The sequence below is a fragment of the Apteryx rowi genome, unplaced genomic scaffold, assembly GCF_003343035.1.
Source record: "Apteryx rowi isolate R43461 unplaced genomic scaffold, aptRow1 scaffold_51, whole genome shotgun sequence".
Classification (NCBI taxonomy): domain Eukaryota; kingdom Metazoa; phylum Chordata; class Aves; order Apterygiformes; family Apterygidae; genus Apteryx; species Apteryx rowi.
The window spans coordinates 1664134-1677055 of NW_020450772.1; the positions used below are offsets into that span (position 1 = coordinate 1664134).

The 12922-nt window shown below is 42.5% G+C and overlaps 1 protein-coding gene across 12 annotated transcripts in view; it reads right to left on the reverse strand.

The window, feature by feature from the left end:
• Positions 1-12922, reverse strand: part of YEATS2 (YEATS domain containing 2) — a 61966-nt gene that overhangs the window by 31657 nt on the left and 17387 nt on the right. For 10 of the 12 annotated variants that reach the window (XM_026080153.1, XM_026080151.1, XM_026080154.1 and 7 more), the window contains exons 11-16: positions 10403-10642; positions 8363-8521; positions 5510-5613; positions 2806-2913; positions 1535-1708; positions 49-307 (exon numbers count right to left, since the gene is read on the reverse strand). In XM_026080153.1, coding sequence (XP_025935938.1) covers positions 49-307; positions 1535-1708; positions 2806-2913; positions 5510-5613; positions 8363-8521; positions 10403-10642 — 1044 coding nt within the window. The remainder of the gene's footprint in view (positions 1-48; positions 308-1534; positions 1709-2805; positions 2914-5509; positions 5614-8362; positions 8522-10402; positions 10643-12922) is intronic. The other 2 variants (XM_026080159.1, XM_026080160.1) reach the window with 2 other exon arrangements.

A 12922-nucleotide genomic window follows, 5' to 3' on the forward strand; every position in this document is an offset into this window, starting at 1 on the left:
CAAAATCTCCCCACAGTGAGCCATTACCAAGGTGTAAAATTACTCTACCTGAGCCTTGAGATGAGCTTTTCTGAGCACTTGCTGAAGCAACCTGCGCCTTTGTTATAGTCTGCACAGGCTGGGCAACAATTGTCCCTCCACCTCCACTCACGATGGCTTTGGCTACACCTTGAGTCACAACCTGCTTTGGACCAACAGCTTTTGCTACTGAAGAGCTAGATTTTGCCACAAGTATCTGGCCACCACTGATGGCCACTGCTTGTTTCACTGTTGACTGTAAAGCAGAACCAACTGGAACGCCAACAACCTGCAACAAATAAGCATTCAGATGATGGGCTTCTGGCAAGAGTAACCACTGGAATTCTATCTGGTGCACTATCTCCATTACTAGACATTTTAGGAYAGTTTATAAATGTCTGTTTGTTTATGAAGGCTATCCATTCTGAAACGAAATTAAATTGGGAAATGGCCAACTCCGGGTGAAAACATAAACACAACCAGGATTTCAGAACATGCACGAAAGACTAAGTACACTCATATTACACGGGCACTTTTATTTTTCTCTGCTACCTAAGCAATGGCTTAATTTCAACCGAAGATAAAGCTTGCCTTGGCAAAGCAGTGATCCAGAAATTTAGTTTCAACTCATTCATGGGAACAGACTTTCTGGGAAAACTATGGCCTCAACTGAGAATCCACCAAGTGCTTCAATTTTGTGTTGACAATAACTGCAGACAAATATAGAGTTTGCATACTTGCTCAAATAGGCAAGCCAGTAAAAAGAGACAATAAACTGCTGCAAGTGCAAATGTGCATTTACATATGCAAAAGTGAAAGCTACATATTTTTCCACTTGTGCTTGGCACATGATTTGACTGTATCCATAATGGAAATGGATAAGAAGGGAGAGAACCTCTGATACATCCATCATCTTATCACTGCAGTTACTGTGCCTTCTGAGAAGTTGCGTTACTTTTGCCATAGCAGCATTGCATTGGCACAGACTCCTATGATAAAACACCTGGTCCTGTTGCCACTCAAGTAGAATTGCTTCCACCTTACACTAGTTCTTTTCCAGCCTCCACCCCAATTCCTTATTTTTCCTGTTCTTTTTTTGTTGCAGTCCTGTTGACCATGGAAAGAATTTGCTTCCTCTTACAGGAAGACCTGGGTGAGTTTCAGCAAGGGCTGATGATGGCAGCCAACTTCCTGGGTCATCGGGATGCAGTTCAAAAACATCCCCACCTTGCTGCCACTATGGGTTAGAGGAGTGGGAGATGCTCCCTGTAAACAGTGAAACGCAATGGTGCCTGCTCATCCTGCTCTCTTCACAAGCATTAAAGGTGAGCATGATGTGAGGCACTCTGTGCATATGGGGAAACCAGCCACCCAAGCTGCTGCTGCCTGTGCCTTGTAGGAAGCTGTGTCTGAGACAGAACCAGTCCTACAGTCTCGGGAGAAACACAAGGCACTGCAATGAAACCACAAGGAAGAACAGCTCACACCAACGCAAAGACGCACAAGTGCCCCATACCTTAGACTGCACTGTCCCCTCTCCTGTGCTCACGACCGGCTTCTGCGGTGACAAGGCTAACATGTGGCTCCCTTTCACAGTGACATACTGCTGCACAGAGCTCTGAGTGGTTGTCCCTGTTGCTGGCTGTTGGGGTTGCTGGGGTAGCTCTCCCGGCTCCTGTTTTATTATCACCTTTTAAATAGAAGAAATAAAACCAAGAAAACAACTAAATCACTGGGGATCATCTCTGCAAAAGCCTGCCTGCAAGAAAGGGCATGCAACAGTCAGTAACTCAAATGTGGCTCTTATACACAGCTAGGTGAACTCTCCAACCTACCTCCCGAGTGTAAGGTGAGGGCTAATCCTGACACACAAGTGCGTGATGGGGGTCTGTATTTACAAAATATTCCAAATTTGAGAAGTGCTCATAGAAATTGCTAGCAATACTGCAATTTCTAGTAAAACTAATAATGGACTCGGCCATACATGACTCAGACCCTGCATCCCAGAATGCAGCCAGAATACTTTAAGGTTTCAAATTTCTAAGCACCTTCCTGTTCAGAATATGCTGTAAACCTCAATTTTTTTCTTCTATCCTGCAAAATCATAACTGATATTGCAGCTCCAGATATTGTAACTGATTATAGCTGATATTATTTATTCATGTATTGCTAAAAATGGTTATATGCAACTCTGGGATAGACCCTGAAACTAGTTGCTAAGATCAGCAGCTCAAGATAGGCTGATTTTTGTGTTAGATTGCTGTAGGTATCATAAGTGGTAGGAGACATTCTTTCATGCCTCCATTCTTGGAGGCATGCCTTCTTTCATGCCTTTCATTCTTGGATCATCTAATATTGCCAGAAACAACTTTAAATTCAAGGTGGTAATATTTAAGGGAATGTACTCACAAATGGCAACACCTGACATTCAGAAATCACTAGAGCATTTTGTGTGAAACTCCTGACAAATGAGCTTACTTTTATTGCATCCCACTAAGAAATAGCTTTGAAAATATTAGCTTTATATGGCAGTGATTCAAAGGAAAACAAGAAAGGATGAAAGAGAAGGCAAAAAAAAATATCACAGTAACAGTAGAGCCTCAGGAAAAGAAAAGAAAACAAGATGTGTTTGTTGAGAGGTGCTAGAGAGCTCTTAGCAGCAAGACACTTCACCCTGACTCCAGCAACAGTTTTCCATGCACTGGAAGTTATATGCTTTACGGCAAATGTCCGTACAAAATGGCACTACTGAGCTCTTTATTCCTGCACATAAGCCAAGAGAAATACCTTTGTAAAAGCTCCAAGGCCTCCCGTCACAGATTTGGGGCTTTGCACCTTGGAATGACTTCCAATGGGACAAAGGGGTGGCATGGTGGCAAACAGAGAATCCTCCTGCTGCAAAAAGACAGACATGGCACAAAATCAGTGAAATATACAATATAAGAAATAAGGCAAGAGACTGTTAATGAAGGGTAGCATGGATAATCTGGGCAACCCCAAATTACCTGTGCAGATAAGCCTTTTCCAAAATCAGTCAACGCTTAAATAAAAGGAACGTTACTCACTTAATACAAACCTTCAAAGCAAATTTTATTTGACAAGTTACATCTCCAACGGCAGTAAGTCTTTCTTACCATATCATAAACAAGTGAAAGAAATCAACTTAAGTTCCTCCACCAAATTTTATATAAAGCATTTCAGAGCTGTATAATTAAAGTAGGCAAATAATTTGCATACTTTAGCCTCGAGAAGAGAAGGCTCAGGAGGGTTCTTATCAAAGTGTATAGATACCTGATGGGAGGGTGTAAGGAAGATGGAGCCAGACACTTCTCAGTGGTATCCAGTGAAAGGACAAGAGGCAATGGGCACAAATTGAAATACAAGAAACTCTGTTTAAACATAAGAAAAAACTTTTTTATTGTAAGCGTGATCGAACACTGAAACAGGTTGCCCAGACAGGTTTTGGGGTCTCCATCCTTGCAGATATTCAAAATCCGAATGGACATGATCCTGAGCAAGCTGCTCTAGTTGACCCTGCTTTGAGCAGGGAGGTTGAACTAGATGATCTCCAGAGGTCCCCTCCAACCTCAGCCATTCTATGATTCTATATACAATCTGAGATACAGAAGAAGAAGAACCAAGTTGAGGAGGAGAAACAAAATTGTTCAATTTAAATCTGCAAGCAAAATTATCTGAGAGGAATTTTTGCTCTCCTATAAGTAGAAAGACCTGATGGCACACAGCCTTTCCAAGCAGAACTTATGATTTGGCAGAAATAGTGAGGCTACCTAACTAAATGGAATAAACACACTTCCACACCTGAAAAATTGTGAATATTTCATTCTTGGATTTGATGCTGGTAGAGAAGTCAAATGTATTTGAGGATGTTTGTTATGGTTATGTTTCGTTTAATTAAAATAATTGCATTCTTTTACAATAMGCATGAACTCTGAGGCTACAGTTTCACAATCACTTTGATCCAACCCAAGGACAGGACATGACCAAAAAACCCACTAAACTCCAAATTCTTGCCATCTTCCTTGTGCTGACACATGTGGCTGAAAACAGGTCAGAGTTACCTGTTCTGGTTCACCACATACCTACACAACTACTAGCAAAAAGGAAAAGGTGTGGAGACAAGGCTAGAGGCACAATGAGTCCTTTCAACAGCAGCCTGCACCTAGGTCATTTTAAAGTGACTAAAGAAACATAGACTTGAGTCATTAAGAAAAAAATACAGAGAAAACTAGCACTTATTGAAGAGATGAAAAAGTGGTGAATTAAGCATAGTCTGTAACATCACTCAACTATCAGACATTCCCTTCCTCTTAAGGAAATCTTAAAAAACACAAGTTGTCCACCAAACTGAAGACACATTCACATAAACCAAAATATATTTCTGTAAACAGAGTTGTGATTTTTTTAAAAATATCTTCAGATTTCAACTGGCTTTGCCCTGGAAATACAGAACTCAATCAATACTAGTGATATGTGACTACTTTGACTCATTTAAAACTTTACAGAATGAACTGTCTCAAACCAGTGAAAAATACAGATTAAGAATGCTTTAACATTGTTAAGTGAAATCCATCTGAGCAGAAAGGCTCTTAAAAAACTGAATAGCTAGTCGCACATCTGACATTTAAAAYGCTACTCCAAACTAATTGCTTCAGATAGTGATCTTCAATGTCTTTCCTAACAGACATGGGAAGCATTTCGGTTACAGATATAAAGGCATTTGTTCTCTGCAAGCTGACTGGCAAACCCTCTCCACGCCTCTCTCCAGCATCAATATTCTTGTGACTTGGGGACAAGGAAATGCTCCTGTTTTCAGCAGCATATCCACCAGTTGCTTTTTGCTGATGCCGCTTGCCTGCCAGAAATATCTTTCCTTGTGCAAGACATGGGAGAGATTTTATCTGAGATACTTCAGCTCCATACCTTTTGGGCTTTGCAGATGACAAGCATGAACCCTCTTCATCACTGCCTGTTTACACATTCAGTTACTCCACTGTTTACATGAACATTTTTCTAAATTCAGGCAGCTGTAAAACCACTAAACAACCTATTTTCAAACTAGGAACAGCTGCTGTGCAAAAATAATGAACACAGTGGAGGTTTTAAGGTAGGCATCTCTAGTTTAATCACATACTGTCACCAACGAAGTGAAGATGATCAAAGTCATTTATGGAACAGCCCCTCTGAAAGGGGCATTTTGAGAGCTGTGTCCTCTATGGATTTCTTCTTGGTAAAGCAGAAGAGTGGTGCCCTTAACAGAGGTACAGGCAAATCTAATTATAGCTGCATAAATTGACACTATCATCTCGTATAACCACCTTGTTCTCATAGGACTACGGCTGCTAGACAGGGTAAATCTTTATATGAAATGGCAAGAAGTTGCCTGAGAGGCAGAATTTATCCTACTAAAAAAACCCTACTCCAGAGGAAGCTGGGTTTTGAATGGAAAGTACGCACCTAACAAGAACATTACCTTGACAGCTGAGGTTACAAAACTGCTCCCATGGGTCTTTGATACAGGAGATCCAGTTCCATGAGAGGCCTGACAAACATTTGTCAGTTTGCTGGTTGGGCTCCCTGCATATTGGGAAATAAAGCAGATTTGAGGTGAGGGCCACAGAGTGGTGCCACTGAACACATGAAACTTTTCTTCTAACAAGGAAGGTGGCGTTTCACTTCAGGTTTATAATCTCCATGAGGTACACAAAATGAGGTACATCAGTGGGAGTTGGAATGGGCACAAGCCAAATTAATTTTCATTATGAATCTGAAAAAAGAACCCAAACCCAAAATACTAACATCCCCAAGAAGCTGAGACAATTATAAAAATAATGGGGAAAGTTAGGTCTTTGTCACCATCACCTTTATGAAATTAGAAAGGAGACAATTTTTCAATATTTGAGCAGCTTCCTATTTATACTCTATTCTAGCTGGACCTAAAACCCAGCATAGTTCTGCAACCCCCACGAGGACAGCCACTACCAAATTTTCATGTGCAGAATCCACACCCCAGCGAGCTTGCACTCCACTCCGAGCTCTGTTCCTTGCAAACAGAGTCAGGTAACTTGCTGGACAACTGAGGATATTAGCTACAGATGTGAATATGTGAGATTAAGGTAGTAAATGAGCTGCCAGTCAGAACTTGCTGCTGCAAATGTAATTCCTCCCCCCTCCCCCAGAAGGCCTTTGAACCTACACTACCCTCAGTCACTGGCATCTGGGATGGGTTGGGGGAAGCTGGAAGAAACGGGAGGAGAAAGGAATGACAGAAAAGGATGGATGCAGTGTGAGGAGTAACAAGAGAGTGTGAGGCAGGGAAGAAAAAGAAACAGAAATGAGGAATGAAGACACAGGTCCCTGTATCTGCAGAAGATGACTACTCTGGGAAGAGTAACATATGGAGATGTTTGCCACAGCATGCTCCTGACCATGACCACCCAAGTTGGATGCGGGTTCAGGAGCGGAAGGTCAGTGGTCAACTTACCCTTGTATTATCAGAGCATGTATACAACACATTGTTGCTCAGCAGCAGTTTTGTTACTGCTGGTGGTTTGGTTTTGATTGTTCTGTTTGTTAAGAGACACAAAAGCCGTGGATTATACACATGAAAACATAGTAACAGTCTCTCAGATAGCTATACCATAATCCCTACTGAAATTTAAAAGTAAACTGTGCAGCCACATCTAGAAATAAGTGGATTTGTGAAGACTGGCTTTTACAAAGCATGAAGTTTCAGATCTCACCCTTCTTTTCAAATACGATTGGAAGGCTTATCAAAAACGTCCCAGTGACTTTGGCTATCATATCACATTACACTCAAGCCAGTCTGGCTGCTCTTGCCAGAAAGGGTCAGATCCACATCCCCTCTCCTTCCCTCGCAGAGGGTCTGGTGATGAGGCTATCTGATAATAGAACTCAACTTGGGGAGGAGAGTGTTAGCTTTCCACTCTGTCACAGAGCTGATCTGACTCATGTGTGAGATAAAAGGGAAGTAGCAGGAAATCAAGGGAAGGGAGGGGGGGCAAAGAGTTTCTTTCAGGCCAGTCTGTACTTACATCACACTAATGTAGTGGAAAACTGCACCTTTAGAGGCATTAAGACCTGTATGTCCAGCCTGGCTGGTGCTTCTACAAATCCTGTTCTCCATGTACAAGTCTTTACTAGGAGAACATGAAAGTTACCCAAACCATGACAAACCATATGCAATTTCAAATGCAGATTAGATAGTCAGGTTGGAGGTATGAAAGAACTGAAAACCAAAACTAGTGGTGAAACAGCTTCACTGTTACCAAGAAAGCACCAAAATATACTTCAACTCTGCTCCTGCTAGGTTCCTCCTAGCAATTCTCCTATGACGAAGTCAAAATTAACACAGCATTACAGTTGTTAACTCTCTCTTCCCCTTGGACAAAAGGAGGAAGTGCTGTTAAGAGAAGAATTTTCTCATTTTCCAACCAAGTCCAGAGAACTGTTTGTGTGACGTGGACACTGCAGATCACCACATGGCTTCAAGCATCATTCTGAGATGTTGGCAAACACACGCATGCACAAATGAGTGTGTTTTCAARCAGACAGCAGTTCTTGCCTAGTGCATCACAAAAAATAAATGATTTGCAAGCAGTGACCTTCACCTAGAGACCCTGCACAAAGATTACCAATTGGTTCCCACACCCATCACCCGTTTCCTCCAGTTCGGTACTCCTCCCCTCCTCTTGACAACAGGCTTATGCCACCTTTGAAGCACCATGGGAATCCAGTTGGAGGAATCCAAACTGGCTGGAATCAGACCAGCTAGAAGTTGACAGCAGTAACAAAAATTAACACATCTGTTTTCCTGGTAACCCAGGTCTACTCAACCAACTGTTTCAACACATCTAGAGCACAGTACACTGGAACTTAGACTGATGTGCAAGTCACTGCAAGCTCTACCTGCCTTCTGCCCATATCCAAGATACTGCACCAGTCCTCACCTAACCACCTGCGCCTTGCTTCTGTTTAAATCTCTATGCACCACGGTCTACACTACTTTCTCCCCTTCCCTTTATTGCCTGAAAAGCACAGGCTCTCTTTGAAAAGGCATCTGTGAATTCTATTGGACCTTATGCCACGTACTGTTTCCTAAAGCAAGTTATTATGTTAAACGCCTATACACCCATAACCACGTTACCGGCTAGTTATGCAAGCTAACAATACCTCCCTCTTTCTTTGCTGTGCACTTTTCCATCTTCACAGATTGAAGTACTGTTAGTATACTAATCATTTTAAAGGGAGAATAAACTTTAATGGGAAAGACTACACCACTGCCTTCTACGATCACACTACACACCTGTGCTCGTGGCTGCTGCTCCAACCATCTGTCCAGGCTTGTCCACAATAACATATGGATTATTAATGACTGAACTAGCAGAGCCTTGCTTCATGTGCACCGGAGTGGAGGTTGGGGTACGAGGTAGCGGAGATGGACTAGGGGTCGATATTGGAGAACCTTAAGAAAAAAATGCTTCTATCTTGTAAATCTCATAAGAACATAAAAAATACAGCAATAGTAAAACTTTTTAAAAATGACTTGGCAAAGGGACATTTTTTCAGGACACATTTCCCAGTCTGAGCCAGATCACAGGACTTGGAGAAAGAAGGAGGGGACAGAAGGAAAGGAAGAGGAATGTAAAGCAGTATGGCTCATACCTACCCTGGGCATTCTCTGTCTACCAAGACAAACAAGGCTCAAAGGGACATTGTCCCCTAATGCTGAAGTCCCTGCCAATTCCAGTCTACCCAAGGAGATGAAGGAAGAGAGCTAAGCTCCCTGATGTGCACTTTCTTTCCCTTGTGGAGCCTACAGTGCACGCGTTCATAGCCAACAATGAAATAGTTCATGTAAAAAGGCCGTGAAATACAGCAGCCATTAGGTAGGCCAGGCCACTCTTGTCTCTTTACGTCTCTTACTACAGCAGAAGCCCTTGAAAGCAACCGCTGTAGAGTGTGCAGCTTCTGGGTAAAAGAAACAGAAGAGAGAAAAAACTAAAGAGAAGAAAAAAGCTGAGTGAAGGAGGAAACAATAAATGCACACAAAAGGACAGGTAAGGAAGTGATCAGAAAAAGAGATGGCAGCAAACACACTAAACTTCAGCTGCCTATTAATCAGCTTCCTTGGGAGGGACTGACAGCTAAAATGGAGAAGAAATGCCGATCAAAGAAAACCCCAATGACTTGTAAGTCGCAGTTGAAATCTGAAAGGGGTGACACTTCTCAGCAGACAGCAGATTCTTGGAAAAAACATTTGGCAAGGAAACATTTAAATAGCAAAGATCAACAGAGATTAGACCAAGAATTTTAAGAAAGACAAGATGCTCCTGTAATTCTTGCTTTCTGGGAAGCCTTGGAAAAAGAAGATCAGGAGTAGATAGTGAGAAAGACAAAGCACTTGGCAGGGGTTCAAATGTAAATTGCTAGTAGCTTGAGTACAGTTTTAAGATGTCAAGGGAAAATACAGAAAGAAAAGAGAAAACACACTTGAGGAAAATGAAGTTGGTAGCAGATCATCAGAAATCACATGTACTGATAGCTGGTGCTTCATTCTGTCTACCCTGAACACCAGAAAATGAAGGGATGTAACAAGTCATCCTTCCATGTTCACGACAAGTGACTTGGTGAGTTGTATGTTAAAACTTTCTGATGTAAAACATCATCCAGTGGAGGGCATCATGCCCAGGCAGACAAGGGACTGTAAATCAAGTTAGTAAACAGCATCCTGACCATGTTTAGTTCAGAAGCTGTCAAAAGAATATCACATTGCTCACTGCAGTCATCTGATGATTTAATCCAACAGAGAGCGGACTTTTGGAAGAGGAAGATGAAAACTGTTCAATCTGAGGAGGTGATATTGCAAGTACAAGAGGGTCCATTCAGGTTTACAAGGTTGAACCTAATTATTTGCCCCATAATTGGGGGCAGGGGGGAAGCATTTCTCTTAATCCAGCCCAGTTGTCTGAAAGCAGGAAGGAGAAGAATGGCTTCCTCCCACACACAAACACCCCGCACGGAAGAAGTGTTCTTGCCTGGGCCTTTGTGTGCGTAGCAGTCCAGTTAAAGACTGTACCATTTGCATATTTAAAAGCATTCATGAACAGGGAGAAAACAGCTCTCATCCTGTATTTGGTGTTGAACTGACAAGGCAAGCATTTCACACCTGTATTTTTTTTCTTTAATATTAGAATCATGTTTAGCTCCTTATTCTAGAATTTCTTATTGCCTGATGTTCAAACATTGGCAAGAAAACAGGGGAAGGACACAAAACAAGTCCAACTGGTTCAATCTCTTGTTTTCCACCAGGGTGAAGCACTTAGATATGTAAACTAACATTCACCTGATACAATCTTGCAACTCATGGTGATAGGCTGGAAGGATTTTCCTGGCGACTCTGCAGGGCTTGGAATCTGACCTTGAGGCACTATTTTGCAGCTAGCTGCAATGGGTTGAAAGGCTGAATTTCCATGAGAGCCAAAGGCAACTTTCTGTGTGGCTAATTTGGTGGGAGTCCGTTCTATCGAAGATGGCAGGGAATAAAACGTGGCATGTCTTTCGGTTTCAGCATTCCCAGGGAATCCTGATTAAAACAGGGAAAAGAAGAAAAATAGTTCTTAGGCTGAGACATCTAATTCCTTACTGTGCTTCTCTACACAAACAAAATTAAGGTATGACAAACACGCTCTCAAATCAAGGAAGGAAAAAGCAACTGGTGGGCAGAGTTGAATGGGGAGAAGGTGGGGAAAGGGGTTCCTCCTGTGTAAGTCTGTTGGATTTGTTTCTGAACAGAAGAACTACATGCTACCACACCCAGCCTGCTCAGCTTTGGTAGGCTATCAGCCGCTTCTGACAGGTTTTCTTGGTAAGACCCTTCCATTGACCAAAAGCTGTTGGTAGTTTCAAGTGTCCACAGCTAGTTTTCTGCACAACTAAGGCAGAGTTTCCTTCGCAGAAAATTTCTCACTGCATTTTTTGGAGTAAAAGCACAGGAGACCAACTACTGCCTTCTGACCTGGGTTTAGGAATCCATCTTATTTAATGTAGAAGGAGATCAATCAACCATGACCTGATGAGAGAAGCCGCTGCCAGTTAGCACAAGAAAGATGCAGGTTTACCTCCTTCCTGTTTGTTGTAGCACTGCTAACCTAAAGGTACTGCATATCTTCATGTTTGAATATAAGCCTGCACATTTAAAACATAGTTGCATTTCTCCTTTTTTGGCTGTGCTGCTGACATAAGAAAACACCACACTTAAACAACAGACATTCTTCTCTCCTCACTGAATCAGGACGTCAGTGGCAATACACGATCTGCCAGAAAGGTGTAAGACATCAGCATTACAGCCATTTCTTTACACAGGAGTGTCACGATAGACCAAGAAGGGCATCAAACCATTCTGCATGTGATCACGTTTTGAAATACATAAGTTGCTGTTTTCTGCTACTTTCTTGTGCCAAAATGCGGGACCTATAAAAGAGTCCCTTGTTTCTCAGCCCAATTGAATTCTGTCATACAAGCCTTGACATCATGTATTTGAGAAAAAAAAAAGTAAAATGAAAACAGAGGCACAGTTTTTTCTACTTCACGCAAACTAAAAATCAGAATACTGCGCTCAAGTGGCCAGCATGTAGCTTGTTTCAGGCAATTCAAATGATTCTAAGGTGTCGATTGCTGGCACACTGCAATGGGTGCAATGGATTTCAGACCAAGCATGTGGCTGCTGAAGACAGGAGACGAAGACACAGTAGCTTTTCATCACAGGAAGAAATAAGTTTGCTTCAAAAGGAACAAAAGATGATATTTACACAAACTTGTGCCATATTTAGAGAACAGGTTTTAATTTAGACTATTTGGACTGTGCAAACATTTTTGTTGTAAAATGAATTCTCAGTAAGATGCAGATACAAAAGATGCTTCCAAGCTTTCAAAGCTCAAAGCAAGCAAACCTGCCATTTTGGAGAGTGACCACTAAAGAGAGAATTCCAGAGGGAATTGTTGTGGCAAATGGAGACTTAGTTTCTGTTCAAAACACAAAGACAGCAACTCCCRACTCTGAAATCTGACATCAACAGGAACAAAACAGTATTTGAAATGCTCGGGTTTGTGAATGGGATTGAGGGAAGCTGGAATTCTCCTGAGTACTGAGAGTGCCGGGAACTCTTGGACAACCATAGCTGAGACAGCAAGCTAATTTCCTTGCTCTAAGAAGGTTCAAATCCTCCTCTATGATTTGGCTCTGGCAGGCTGAGGATGGTTACCATCTCCCCTCCTCCAAGCTGAACTACTCTGCAAAGGAAGGACTTGATTCACTGGACTTGAGAAGAAGCCAGCAAGAGTGAACATGGTTAGTGGCTGGGACACTTGTCTCACATGTAGGTGTCTGGGCTTGTCCTCATCGGGTAAAGTGCAGATCTTCTGCTTATATGGTGCCTGCTCTGTTGAAGTTTCGTAAGAGGACACCTCTACTCCTCCTGTCCCTTTCCACTTAGATGTGGATGAAAACAGGCTGCCAAGGAACGGTACACAGATCTGCTCCTTGGACTGGATTCCTCCGAGGACTGAAGCCAGGAAGTGCCTAGTGTGGGGATGACAATCGAGCTGAGGCAGAGCGGATCCCAGCGGGGAAAGCGTGCTGCCTCTGGGGCTCGTAGGTAGCATCAGCCTTCTGGGAATTACAACCTCTCTGCAGGTCTGAGCCCAAGTCAATTCACCAGTCAGTAAAAAGGCACCCTGAGCCCACAAAGTCATGGCACATTTTCTCTGTGCCTTAGAGTCCCACCGATGCCACGGGATAACTGCATGTCCTGATCTTACGGGGAAGGTGAAAATGAGACTGTGAAAGTCGGTGATATGCACAGAG